Source organism: Hirundo rustica, chromosome 3 (genome assembly GCF_015227805.2).
Source record: "Hirundo rustica isolate bHirRus1 chromosome 3, bHirRus1.pri.v3, whole genome shotgun sequence".
Lineage (NCBI taxonomy): Eukaryota > Metazoa > Chordata > Aves > Passeriformes > Hirundinidae > Hirundo > Hirundo rustica.
Window position 1 is genome coordinate 2,548,571 of NC_053452.1, and position 14,138 is coordinate 2,562,708.

Genomic DNA, 14,138 nt, shown 5'->3' on the forward strand with positions numbered 1-14,138 from the left:
GTGACCCATTCATGACTGAGGGGGAAACAAAGAACCACCAAACACCTGCTGTAGCCCAACTGGTTTTGCAATGCTTTTATTACTGTATATATTAACATCGGTTTGGATAGTATGTAGCAGGCATCTCGACATTGAAGTTCATTTGTGCACTCTCTGCAGGGAAGATTTTTTACCCTCAACACACCTCCTTCTGCTTCACTTCCTGATCTCAGCAGCACTCGCTGCTCCTCCTGCTCCAGAGGAGCAGCAGCTCACATTGATAATGAATTATACCAACAAGCACATCTCTACTAGAAAGCACATCACTTTATTGTGAAGGTCTCAAGTGGAAGAGTTCAACTTAACCATGACAATACTTTATGTATTACAATTGCCTGTTGATTTATGCAACTATGTTGAAGAAAGCTGTTAGCCAAAGTCACCCCTCCCCCCCCAGGAAAAAAAAAAAAAAAAAATCAGAGGATATTTGCACCAGTTTTAGTTTATACCTCACAACATACCTAGGCTATATTTTTACTATCACAGGGTGTATTTACTACTAGGGGAATGTTACATGGTCTTTCAAACATGAGACTATTTACAGAATAGGCTGAACATTTGAGTTTAGATAAAGCTGAACAATTTTACATGTATAGGAAGTGTTAGAGGCTAGCTTTCCTGTGGCTTTTAGCTAGACATCAGGCACTAATGATTTGATTAGCTCTGTACAAAGAATCACACACCATCCAAAAACCCCTCGGCTGCTGGTTAGTTCCAAATTGTTTGAGAAAGCGCCTACTTGGAGCAACAGTTTGGTGGGGGGCCTTGCGATATCCCCGTGTCACCCTCCTGGTGCCTCGCTGCAGAAGGGAACAGAAGCGAAGCTGTTGCACTAAGTCATAACATAATGATTAAAAGAGGATGGAATTAACAGTGGATAGAAAAGACATAATATACTGGTAGAAAGTTATGCCTCCTCAAGGTCGCGCTGAAATCGCTGGCGGTAGGGAAATGCTGTTCTCGCCCCTGCTACGCAAAGCTGACGGGAATTCCCTGCCTCGAGTCCTCGAGAAATAAATTAAGTTCCAAGACTAAGTTAGGGAACTGTTGTACATTCAGAGTGCATTATGCCTCACGAACCTTGGCTGGGTGTTTCTGGTACAGCACTCGTGCCTTGAGCACCGCGACAGCTCAGGCTTTGGGGCCACAGGCACTGGGCGAGCTGCAGGGAAGGTCTGAGAGCCAGGGCTGCACACACAGATATGTTGTTTTGTGCACAATGCAAGCCTGATTTCCCCCTTAGCCATACAAATTAAGACAATATTTATCACCATACAGTTTGATATTACTTCCAATAAGTACAATATTTATTAAACATTTCTTCAGTTTTGTTACATATTGTGCAACAAATTACAATATTCTGCAGCCACAAATTATATGCAGAGTATGAAGAAACTATTAATCAGATAGTGTGATCTCTCCATTTATAATTCTACAAGAAGGAACTAGCAAATCAGATCTTACATATATCTTACTAAATTTTATGCATGGAAAGTGACAGACACTGTTGTGCTGTTTGATACAAAATGGCTAAACTTCATCTTCAGAAGACTAAACCTGACATCTAAACATGCCAATAGAAACATCAAAACAAAAATACATCCTAACCAACCACAGGAAACAGTCTGGTATCAGGAAAAGCAACAAGGATTACACGTTTATAAACCAGCACACAAAGGTTTAAAACAGTTCTGAAAATGAAGTTAGCTGTCTTGAGTCAAGGGAATAAAAAAAGTCAGTATTGACCATTTACAATCTCTGACCTTTGTGGAGACGGTAAGAATCTGTTGTAGTGCAGCTACATACAGTACAATTCAGGCAAATTTTTTTTTTTTTTTCACTTGGGTTCAGATTGCAAATTCATTGTTGTGAGACAAAAGGGGGGGAGGCAAGTTTTAGCAGCAACCTCCGCTAGACTGCTTGACTGGAGTGCTCTGAATTTTAACATTGGACTTCTCCGCACCACCAGCTGTCGCTCCCGGACCCATTCGTTTTTTAATCTCGGCAGCCATGGTCATGAAAGACTGTTCTACATTTGTGGCATTCTTTGCACTGGTTTCCAAAAACGGAATTCCAAGAGAATCTGCAAATTCCTGCAAATCGAGAGACAGCGAACAGTCAGCTCACGCACAGCTTCGGACCTCACCGCCGGATAACCCGCAGGTTCCTGGATCCCACCCCGCACCCCAGCTCCGGTCTGAGGAGGGCCCGCAGGGCAGGGGTCACTGAACTGCTGCCTCTGTGGCCCCTCCCTGCCCTGGAAGCTCTGTGCATGACAGACCGGAGCGGGGGCTCGGCCAGGCACGCACAGCAGCCCCGACATACCTTTGCTGTTGTATAGTCTACTACTTTCTTTGTGGTCAGATCACACTTGTTCCCCACCAACAACTTGTTGACGTTTTCACTGGCATAACGGTCTATCTCCTGCAGCCACTGCTTGACATTATTGAAAGACTCCTACGAGATAAGAGAACTGTAAGCCAGGCCCTCGATAAAGAGGAAAGTTCAGCACTGTCCCCTCGGTCGTGACCAGGGGAGAGGATGAAGCACTGCGCTTATCCATGTGATTCACAACCATGGGAGAGGACTCCCTAATGCTGCCCAACTCCCCTGATGGCCTTGGGAGAGGCTGCTCACCACAGGGGCCACACAGCTCCTGTTCCCAGCCCCCCCTGCACTCTTCACATATATTGAATATTCAACATCTACCATCTGGGGCTGTTCTTCCTCCTCCTGTAGCAGAGATAAGGGACACATAGCTGAGTGCATCCCACATATTGACAAAGCATCAGGTGCAAGCCACCTTGTTGTAGATGTGCTGGAACAACCTCTGACCCCAGAAATGCTGCACTGATATTCCAGTTAGTGACTGAACACAAGCGTTCTTTTTCTATTAATTCAGGAAACCCTATACTTCCCAAGTGCCCTTCAAACAACTGCACCAGTTCTTGAGAGATCCTTTCAGAGAAAACACTGGCTCAGTTGTATCCTGCACACAGGCGGACAATTTTCTGTTCCAAATGCTGGTCGTTGCTGTTTGAGTACATTCAGAAACCTTTCAACAACTTCCATCAGTAACTCAGACTTCCTGCTACCAAAGGCAGGGTGAGATGTATTCACACAGAACAGTAAGTTACCTGCACACCAAATTTTAGGTTAAGCCTTAAGATACAATTGCTTAGGAATCACAAATCCCACTGCTCTCTTTATTTCTGTGTTTTATCTCTGCCAAACGCAAACGTTTAGCTCAATAAGCCTTAACACAGCCTGCAGAATTGTGTCACTGTCTCCTTAAGATGTGCCCAGCTGTTAAATTCCCAATGCACTCATCAGCCTGGAGAAACTCTGCAGGCACAGGTTTAGCACGTACCTGATCTGTAACATCATACACAACTATGATGCCATGAGCTCCTCTATAGTAACTGGAAGTGATAGTCCGAAACCGCTCCTGTCCCGCCGTGTCCCACTGCAAGACAAGCGACAGCGTCAGCTCCTGCAGCGTGCCCGAGCCACTGCTCTGCATCAGCTCCCAGGAAAACGGCTCAGCAGCCACCCAGCTACAACCACATCCACCCACAGCTGCAGCAGTGCCTCTGGAGCTGTCTGCATCAAACAGGATCCCAGGAGAGCACACGTTTTAACTGAGAATTACGCTTTGTAGGTACTTTCCAAAAGCGTTCATTTGTTTGCTTTCAGCCAAGTGTAGTCGAGAGGATCTCTGGGGAAAACATTAAGTAGTTCTGACCCATGAAGAAGCCACGGTTCAGTGGTCAGAAGAACAAACACAAGCCAGGACTTGAAAACCTGCTAGGAATAAGGTCAGAGACCTGCAGGTCTCTAACATGACCACTCTCTTCAACCTCCTTGGCACGCAGGCTTCAGCAGAGGTATTTCAAGGCAACAACTCAGACCAAACTTGGTTCTCTTCTGCTGGGAGAATTAAGAAAGGATGTAAGGTGCTTGACCTCTTCTCCCACCCAGGATGGGAGCAGGACTCGCCCAAGCATTTCTCTCCCTGGAGCCGTGTCAAGAACAGGGCTGGCTGTGTATTAAACACACACTCAGGGACAGATTGCAGCACTGACAGCATTCCTAGTGGGCTGCTCTGTGCTCAGGACAGTTACATGAGGGTCTGGACTCTGCTCCACAACACTGAACCCCTGAGTCATTGCCTTCAAGTCCTTAGAGCCTCTGCTTGAGCTGGAAGCAGTGGCTGACAAGGATTGTCTGACCTTGCACAGATATTAGATTTCATCACACCAGTCACCCTTTTAGAGTGCTTCAAGATTACAGAAGTGCCAAGTCTCTTCCCCCGTCTATTCCAAGTGAAAGGCCAAAAGCATAACCAGAAAACACCGCCCAGTGCTTAAGGCAGCCAAGCCTTTGTGTCAGTTTTTCCATTCAGGTCAACAAAAGCACTTTCCAGCACTTAAGACACTGCAGCCTGGTAGTAACAGCTGCTGTGGAATTCAGGCATCTTGGACAGCTCTGTGGTATTCCTGCACTTACACAAATCCTGGCTAAATACTGCAGACCTACACCAGTTTTGACTCTAGAGCACTCCAGCACAGAATCTCCTCTTGCAGGCAAACAGCCTTGATAACAAACACCCATCTTTAAGGACAGGTCATGGGAAGTCTTGGGAAAACTGCCTCAACTCCTGTAACGGGGAAAACACCCCCTGTATTTGAATGTATTTTAAAGCACAAAGGTGACCACCAATAGCTGTGGATATAACTGTGCTCCAACAGACTGAAGCACACAGGAGGTGAGAAACGTTACTTACTATCTGAAGCTTGATTGTTTTCCCATCTAGTTCTATAGTTCTGATTTTGAAGTCCACACCAATCGTGCTGATGTAACTTTCTGTGTACGTGTCATCCTAGGAGAGAGAGTGAACAGAAGTCAAGCCAGCTGCACCTCTTTTGCAGTCACCTACTTCATTATGCACCACCTCAGACAAAGGTACTTCACTTCCTTGTAAAACCAGCCTGATCTCTCACGGCAAAGTCCAGGAGGTGGCCAAAGCATTTCCACCAAGTATTTACTTTCCAAAAATTCTGCAGCTTTTAAAAGCACCAACCAGACTTGTGTTTCAAAAACCAGTCAAAAAAGGCCTCTTTTCTGGGAATCCTGTAGTGTCAAATCCTTGTGAGCTGCAGTGTAACAAACAGTCTTTGCTCGAGCTGGCAGACTGAAGAGCTGCTTAGAATGACCACCGAGGTTATTGAAAGGCATCACATTTTTATTTTCCTGTCATGGTTTTCCACCTGTGTTACACAGCAGCTACCTAGCACAAGTCAGAGGCTCTGTCTCAGTCACACACGAGTGTCAGATCCTCTGCTGCTGCAGCTGGTTGCTAAGGCAGGTTCGAGTTACAGCTGGAGTACTCGTGCTGAGGCCTCTGCTCTGCAGCCTGTGTGGTACAGGAGGGAAAACACTGCTCCAGCAGCTTGCAGGGGCCTGGCTGCAGCCTCCAGCAGGCCTTAAGACACACAGAAACTGCTGGGTCAGTCTTTGCCACCTTCTAGAGACTGTTAGCATGAAGGAAGTTTCTATTCCTAAAGTACCCAGAGGACAGAACTTCACCTACAATGTACCACAAAAGGCTTCATGCAACCAGCAGGTATCACAAAAGCAAGGGATTCCTCTGGGCTGTGAATGGAAGACATCTTAGGTAATACATCCAAGCGAAAATAAAGCGTTAAGCCTTTCAGAGTGACATGACATTTATTTCCTTAACATTTCAATACTCCAAAGGGTATGTTTGAAAACCTGAAGAAGTTTAACCTACAGCAGCAGCAGGAAAACACAGGTGTGGTATGCTGTGGTAATTCCTTATGTCAGGGCAGAACAGCTTAGTTGGGAAAACACATCTCAAAAGGAAAAGACTACTCAGCTGGAGAAACACCAGATAACAGAGTACAAACTTAAGCTGGCTATCAAAAAAGGAAAGCTGGATTATTCACATGAAGCCAAAATTAATTCCGAAGTATCTGCAGGAGATGCAGGCTCGACTGCTCTGGGGGTGCTGCTCCAACCCACTGCCCCCAGAGTGTGAGCAGAGCAGTGAGATCCTCCTGCTGCTCATCCTGGTACCACCAGCAGCCATAAAGGCTTTACCTGAGGCTCTCTGCACACCCAGGTCACCATTTCACATTGATATCATCAGGCTCCTGCCAGAGGGGCCCAGAGAAGTTGCTCAGGCTGTGAAAATGAAGCCATCATCTTGCAGCAGAGTCACACTCGAGTTTCTAAGTTCATGCCCCACATCCTGCTTCCCTTCCTCTCCTCCCATGGCAATGTGAAGCTGCACTTTGGCATAGGCAGAGATAAAGAAGTTCACTGGACTTCAGCTTTTTTCTACCAAGAGCCAAGTCAAACCCATTTTACATTTTCTTGTAGACAGGAGAACTACAGCCAGAACAGTTCACCAGCAATTTTAACATTCACTACAGAAAGCAGAAGGCTTAATATTCCTGGAGTTGTTATTTACATTACTTCTCTGACTAAACAACTGTCAGGTTTTTTTACTGCAGATATCAAAATTCATCTGGCTGAAATGTTCTTATCAAGCAGTAACTGATCAAGGTCTGTACTCCTCATGCCTAAGGGCACACCCTCAGAATTCCTTCCATCCTCAGCATTCTACCACTACTGTAACGATGGAAGTTAAATTAAGGCATCTTATTCTCAAGTAACAGGAAAATTAGAATTAATCTTAGCTGGACATATTATTGGTATTCTTTCTTTCCCGTTTAGTCAACAGTTACATCAGACAGACACAGATTCAGAAGACAGGAGGAGTTTGCAATACTGTACTTAATTCTCTGGTATTACCAGGCCTGTCAGACATCAGCCCTGCCACCTGAAGGGAAGTTCTTGCTAAGTGCCTCTTTTACATAGTTGCCAAGCATGATCACTTACTGCAAACCTAAGTAGAAGGCAAGATTTCCCAACACCGGAGTCTCCAATCAGAAGTAGCTTGAATAAATAGTCACTGCAGAAGGAAAAAAAAAAAATAAAAATAGGTCACTTAATGAAAAACACTGTCAAGAATGAAGTTCCTTACAGCCAGTATATTATGACTTTTGAGAAGGGTAAATAAATGCACTACTAGGGAAATCACCTGCAACTCCAAGCTCCTGCACTCAGTGTAGAAATTCCCAATTTCCTAGTAAGGGAAGTGTGGGGCAGATGCTCTGAACGCAGCACTGTTGTGTGGAACTGTGCCTTCCTGGGAAGTTACTGTGAGGATAATAGTGGGGCTACCAGCAGGAGCACCCACAGCCCTACCTCAGCCCTCTGTGGTGTAGCTGAGATGAAAATCATGCTTTGCAACTGAGTGCAAGTCCCTTGTTCGCCTGAGTAACTCAAACAACACACAGAGCTGGTAACAGCCTGCTGCCCTCCAGGACCATTATCTCTGCTCTCTGGACTCAGGTTTGATTCCACTGCCCAACTTCACCAACACCAGGGAGCTGCCAACCCCAGGCTTTTCTTTCCTCAGTTCGAGTTACTCGTGTTTAAGTTCCAGCAGAATGCTACAGCACAACTGAATACCCAGCTTACAACAGCCTGGGCACTGACCACAGCTGCCTTCCAGGAATTAAGCAAAGCTCGAATCATTCCCAGATGAGGATACGTCCCTGGGGGATGTCAGGTGTGGTATCAGTAATTCTCAAGATACGCTGGAAGAATTGACAAATCTTGTGCTTAATGTTGAGCCTTCCCAACATTACAGAAGAAGCACAGCGTCACCCACCAGCCTATATTTATACTTCAAAGAGGAAAGAAGATTTCACTGTTGGCAAAATAGGAGGTTTTGCGTTAGTCCTAAGACTAATGGGGGAATTTCGTGCTAGGGAACAAGTAACAGAGAAAAACAACAACCCAGCACTTACACAAGTTACTTTGCTTCTCAAGTACTACACCAACTCATTCCCAGCTGACAACTCTTCGGCCCTGTAATGGCCCAGGACTGAGTCCTCACTTAACCACAGCAGTTCAACAGCTGTATTTTTATGCCCACTTAAGCAAGGCGAGTAAAGATTAAGGATATGTCAAGTGTCCCCACCTTTATTCCCTAGAACCACCAGTGCCCCCTGGCTGGCAGGAATCCAGCCAGGAAAGTGCATCCATCCCCAGCTGATAGCAGCCAAGGAGATGGCTGAGCAGGGCTCCTCACCACTCCTCTGCTCAAGGGCCCGGTGCTCTCACCTGGCTGGGCCCAGGCTGCAGAACACACCCAACCTCCAAGCCTAGAGAGGAGTCTGAAGTGTTAAATGTAGTAACTAACAACCCAATCCTTAAAAATGCAACCTTTCCTAACAGCGTACAGCTGAAAGCACTAAAGGCATTAAAGAAAAAGCCCAAGGACACCAAGCAGTTTACAGTCACAGAATTCACCACTGCACACATCAAGGCAAGATGGCTTTAGGAGAACGACCATTAACCCAAAGTGCTCAGGGGACAGAAGTTCCATCACCCCACACAGCTCAGCAGCTTCGAGTTGGCTGAAGCACTGTCACAGACCAGAGAACTTCTCACCCCCAGTAAAGGTTTGGTGCCCAAGAGAGCAGAAACTCTGTAACCTGGAGACCAAGGAGAAGGACCAGGGCTCCAGGCCCTGCTCCACTGTCACCCCTGCGCCTCCTTCCCCACCACCGTGCCTCAGCTTTCGCTCAGCTCCTTCCAGCTCCAGCAGGAAGTTTGGGTTGCTCAGTTCCCTACAAACACAGAATTTTCAGCAATCCTGAAGTCAAATTACTTTGTACAGCTTGCAGCACGTTATGACCCCCTTGAGAATATTGACACACAAATATTAGCACTGTATTGTCTTCACTAAAATTAGTGGGGGAAAAAGTTAACTCCTTCCTGGTAGAGGTAAGGCTTCAGCTGTGGGTCTGAGATCCACTTAAAAACCTCCACTTGCTTCCAAGAGGAATTCAGGTTCCCCCAAGCCCCAAACATGAAATCTTGTCTTCCTCTGTTACTCTTCGTGCTAAGAGCAGCTCCCAGCCAAACCCACCCATTAAATCTCTTTGTCTCCAGCAGCAAACAAGAGCAGTAACAGTGTGTACACAGAACAAATGTTAAGCTAACACAACAAGAACTCAACCCTTAAATACTGGGTTTGATATCTTTGCTATTCAGATGGCAAGCCCCTAAATTCACTTTTGGGCTTCAGTGTTTCCAGAACCACAGAGACACACAGTGGTTTGAGCCACCTGCCTCAAAGCCACCCCCAAAACCAGGGCCAGCAGAGCTGGAAACAGCCTTCACTGAGTGAGCGCTGTCTCTGACCTTAGAAATAGCTCTTGTGTCACAAAAACCTAATTTTGGTGGTAAGACTTCCACTGGTTCGGGAATAATATAACTAAGAGTTTTGGAACTTAGGGTTTTAATTTTTCAGAACACTCCATATTCCAAATATTCCACATACAGCTTAAAACTTTATGAGATGCAGCTCCCAAGACCTTTTAAAATGTAACAGGTGCCTATTTAGGGCCATAAGAACCAAAAGTGCAGTTTGTTAGACAGAGTGTGATGCTTGAGGCAGCTCTTGGGTACAGCAACAGTTTAAACCAAAATTTAAAAAAAGCTACAAAAATTTGCAGAAACCTATTTCTAAACCGAGCTACACCAACAGAATATTTGCGTAAAGGGGTTCAACTGCAGCAATGCATCCAACAAGCCAAACAGGTTATTTGGTATTTACTCCTGAAGAGCCACACAAACATTTCTGAAGCCACTGAATTTTGCTCTTTAGACCTGGAGACTTAAAACTCATCATCTCCTCCAGTTTAGGGCACCTTCCTAAAGCTGGCTGAGCTGTGTAGCACAGCCTTCTCCCCGCTCCTTGGGAGACAGTGGGAATTCAGGTTAATCATTCAATTATTTCTCACCATTTACATAAGGCAGTCATACTTGGGTCGTTTAAAAGAGCACCCTGGAAGAGCATGAGCAGCAAGGCAGGTGGGGACGGTGAGTAAGAGCGAGGCTTTCAAATCCTCCCCGTAACTTCCTCTCGTCAGAGAGATAAAGGACAAAGATGTTAAATGTAACTGCCTCTTGCCAAAAAAAAAAATAAAAAAATAAAATAAAACAAAAAAGGCACCTCCAAAACAGCCCTGTTGCTGTTTTGAGCAGTGCAGCATCCTCTGGATACACACACGTCCCACGTCAACGAGTTCAGCAGAAAACCAGGAAATCAGGTGGAGGACGGACCTGGCCAAAGCTGTGTGGCACAAGGGACCTGTGGGGCTCTGAGACACCCTTGTTTATCTCATGGAGGCATGTGGGGATTTTTCAAATGCCAGGAAGGTTTTATGCCAAAACAGACAAGGCTAGGTATCATCCATCTGCAACAAGGACTTGCTGAAATTGGCTTTAATCACTGATGTCAGGTGCAGGTTTACTGTAAACAGGTACTCAGGGCAGCCTCCATCCCCTCTCTTTGTTCTGCCACCCCAGAAATCCTGAAGAGGAGCGTGAGTGTCACTCTGATTACACACAGTTTGTGTAAGTTAACAGAATCCAGGAGGCACTATGCCACTTTGCAAGGCAGATTGCTGTTCAGAAAGGTTAAAACACAAACACTTTCAGATGATTCCAGCAAGCCAGGAGCTGTCACTCAATTGTCATCTGCTAACACCGTCACCCAAGGCTGAAACCCACCCCGCTGGTATTCCCAAACGCTTCTGAAGAATGCAAAAAGAACCCCCCCGAGATTTGCTCCCAAACCCACTGAGTTTCCTCACCTGTGCTGGAAGGTATCTAGAACAAGATCCAGGCTTGGATCACTGCTGTGATCAGGAGCAACTCCTGACACCGCCTGGCTGCTGTGGACCGAGCACCCCGGCAGCGTGTTTATGCTACATGCAAATTGCAGAAGGGCAGGAAATGCTCAACCTGACGTGATCTAGTCACAACAGAGTCAATATTGACATTCTGCTGGCTCAAACACCGGCAGGGAGGGAGGAACAGAGGGAACACATCCCAGTGCTGGGGTGGGGGGCAGGTGTTTTCAGACTTTAGCTTCCAAACTCTAATTTTAATAACTCATCCACCCAATCTATAAACTAACAGTCTGCCTGGCTCTCCTACAGCCCTGAAGCTTCAAGGAAGCTCTCAGAAGCACAACTTCCCTTCAAACCTTTGCATGAGCAGGACCTAACCCTGTGGCTTTATCAGGAAAGCTGAAGGAAGTAGGTCTTTAGGTAGAAATTTTAACTAGCTATCCCAGTGACTTCTGATGGAGAGAGGATTTGGGGCTGCAGCTGTGACAGGGAAGTGAGAATGTGTTACAGTAAAAGCAAGGCACCTCTGAGAGGACAGATGGATGTATCTCTTACAGGGAACTAGAAGGAGCAGTGTCATGATCTCTTAAACCTTATTGCTGTTTTAACAGGGATCCAAGTACACACATCACAGTGACAGGTATTTTCTGTCCATCTCGCCACACCCTTTCCCATCTCCTCCCCTCATCCTGCCGACTGACGCCACCCTCTCAGGAAGTGTCGATTTAACACTGCCAGTTAATCTCGAACTACAGCTTTTCCTCCCTGTTTCACTTTCAGGAACTCAGCTGTGATCACCACCAGGAGCAAGCACTCTTCACTGAGAGTGAGTCTCTCTGAAAACACTGTCCTCAGCACTCAGTACCTCATTGCATCAGTCTAGAGGGCTGGCAGACTGCAAGAAAGGAAAAAATCTGTGGAAAAAGCTCCCTCCAGCTCATTTATCTTAGTGGCCTAACACTCTGCAGGCAGTTTTCCCACTACAACACTCCAAAGCGTGTAACCCAAACTAAAATTTGACTTTAACACTTGAGAGCCATTAGGGCCATAGGGCACCAGCAGTTTGTTGGTTTTTCATCCACTGCCCACCTCCAGCTGCTGTTTTGGTGTTTTCCAAAGCTACACCAGCAAGTTTGTGATGTAACCTTGCCAAGATGTAACTCGAGTTGCTGGCTGTACCTCCTGGGTGTCATCAACTCCCTCACTAGCCGATGACTCCTTGTTTGCTCCTCAGGTGATTTTAATGGACTCAAGAGTACTTGCAACCAACCCCAATGACATAAGTGGAGAGCACAGGAGCCACGGCCACGCCAGTCAGGAGCCTCAGCTGAGAGGACAAAATTGTGGGTGTCTTCCCAGAGCAGAGTCCACGGATATCCAGAGCAGCAACGTCACACCACACGTGCATTTCAGTATCAGAGCCGCTCCAGTGCCATGGGATGGGACAGTGGCTGCACCACCCCAAACCGGGGGGCCAGCAAAGCCAGCACCTGTGAAAGGATCCTAAACACACCCTACAAGGCTAAAGGGCTGGAAGCGCATCAGCTGATTTTTTGAACTGCTTTCTAAAGTAAGCGTAAGTCCCTCCTCTAACTCACACAAGAAGGTCTTGGACAAAATAAAAGTTTATTGCTCCCAACAGCCTGGTGGGCAGGACACAGCTCCCCGAGTTTCCAGAATACGGACAAGTCCTGGGCAGAGACTCTCGAGCAGGGCCAACTACAGAAAATGGCCATGGTCACACAACAACCCTCCCCAAAACCCCTTGTGTCGGCACCAGGTTTTCTAAGCAAGCGCTCTTTCAGCTGGAGACAGCCCCAAGAGCGTTCTATTATCAAGTCACAGCGTTGCAAAATCTACATAGGCAAGAAGTGTTTTGCAAGAGCCATGTGACACACACATGACTTGCAGCTAAAGCGCAGGGTGGACCCCTGGCTACGGAGCCGCCACCGGCCGGGGGGATCGGCTTTCACAAGGCGCCCGTGTCCCCCCGGTCACTTGTTGGAGTCAAGGCCCCGATGTGCATTCCCGAGCCTCGGGGAAAATCGCCGCGGCTGCGCCCCGCGGCGCTGCCGGGCGCTGGGGCGGCGGACGCCGCTTCCCACCGGGGACACCATCAACCCCTCTCGGCCCCGCCGGACCCACCCTCGGGCGGCCGCGCTGCCTCCCTCCCCCCCACCCCTCCTCCTCCTCCTCCTCGCCCGCCGCGGCTCGGGCCCTGGCGCGGCTCCGCGGGGACCGGGGGGGGCTCGGGTCCTCGGACCCGCGGGCCCGGCGCGGTCCCCCCGCGCCCCGCGGCGCCCCCGGGGCCGCCCCGTTCCGCACTCACTATTCGGGGTTCATGCTGGACATGTCCGTGGGGCCCGCGGCCCGAGGGACGGCGAGCGCGCTGTGAGGGGGCGGTGCGGCGGCACCTCCCGCCGCCGAGGCAGGCGCTCCGCGGTGCGCTGGTCCGAGGGAGCCGCGATCGCCCGGCGCTCGGCTCGGCCCGTCCGCCCGCGCCCGCTCCGCGGCCTCCGCGCTGCGCCTCAGCCCAAAATGGCCGCCGGACCCCGACCAGGAAACGGGGCGGCCGCTCGCCGAGCAGCGCTTACATGGCCGGGGGGCGGCCCCGGGGCGCGACGGGAAACCGAGTCCGCGCCGCCGCCTCCTCCCGGCCGCGCCCCCTCCTGCGGACTCGCTCTCCCGGCGGCCGCGGCGGCGGGGGTGGCGCATGCGCGAAAGCCGGCCTTTCTTCCCTCGGCCCCGTCGGCTCGGAGAGGAGACTGACGCCGCTGATTGGCCGGGAGGTGCCGGCCGGGGGTGACGTCAGCGGGCAGACGTGGCAGCTCGGGCGAGTCAGCGCCCGGGCGGGGCGGGGGTGGGGCCTTGGCGCGCGGGGCGGGGCGGGGCGGGGCCGCGCCCGGGGTCCATCGCGGGCTCCATCCCGGGCTCCATCGCCGCTTCCATCCCTTCTCCCGTCCCTTCCTCCATCTCTGCCAGCAGCCCTCGGTCCGTCCCGGTGCGGCCCTGGCAGGGCGCTGTTTCTCCCAATGGTTCCCTTCGCTCCGCGCCCAGCGCGCCTCAAGGCACCGCGGCCGGTCGGGCTGTCAGTGCCCGAGCACGGCCCGGGCCCGGCGCTGCGGAGGCCGGAGAGGCAGCCCCGGAGGGGACAGCGTGCGGGACGAGGCTCGCTGGGAATGCGGGCAGGCCTGGGCTGCAGGGTGGCGGCGAGGAAAGGGAGACCCCGCTGTCAGCCGCTCCCCTCCGCGCCGGGGAGGCGCTGAACGTGGGAAGCGCATCCGGAGCAGCACGGGG

The 14,138-nt window shown here is 49.5% G+C and overlaps 1 protein-coding gene across 1 annotated transcript; it reads right to left on the reverse strand.

The window, feature by feature from the left end:
- Positions 1-286: 286 nt before the first annotated feature.
- Positions 287-13,556, reverse strand: RAB1A (RAB1A, member RAS oncogene family). The gene is made up of 6 exons (XM_040059746.2): positions 13,171-13,556; positions 6,967-7,039; positions 4,826-4,921; positions 3,410-3,505; positions 2,365-2,496; positions 287-2,132 (listed from the first exon to the last, which is right to left on the reverse strand). The coding sequence occupies exons 1-6, from the start codon at positions 13,554-13,556 to the stop codon at positions 1,935-1,937; spliced, it is 981 nt and encodes a 326-aa protein (XP_039915680.1). The 3' UTR covers positions 287-1,934.
- Between the last annotated feature and the right edge of the window lie 582 nt (positions 13,557-14,138).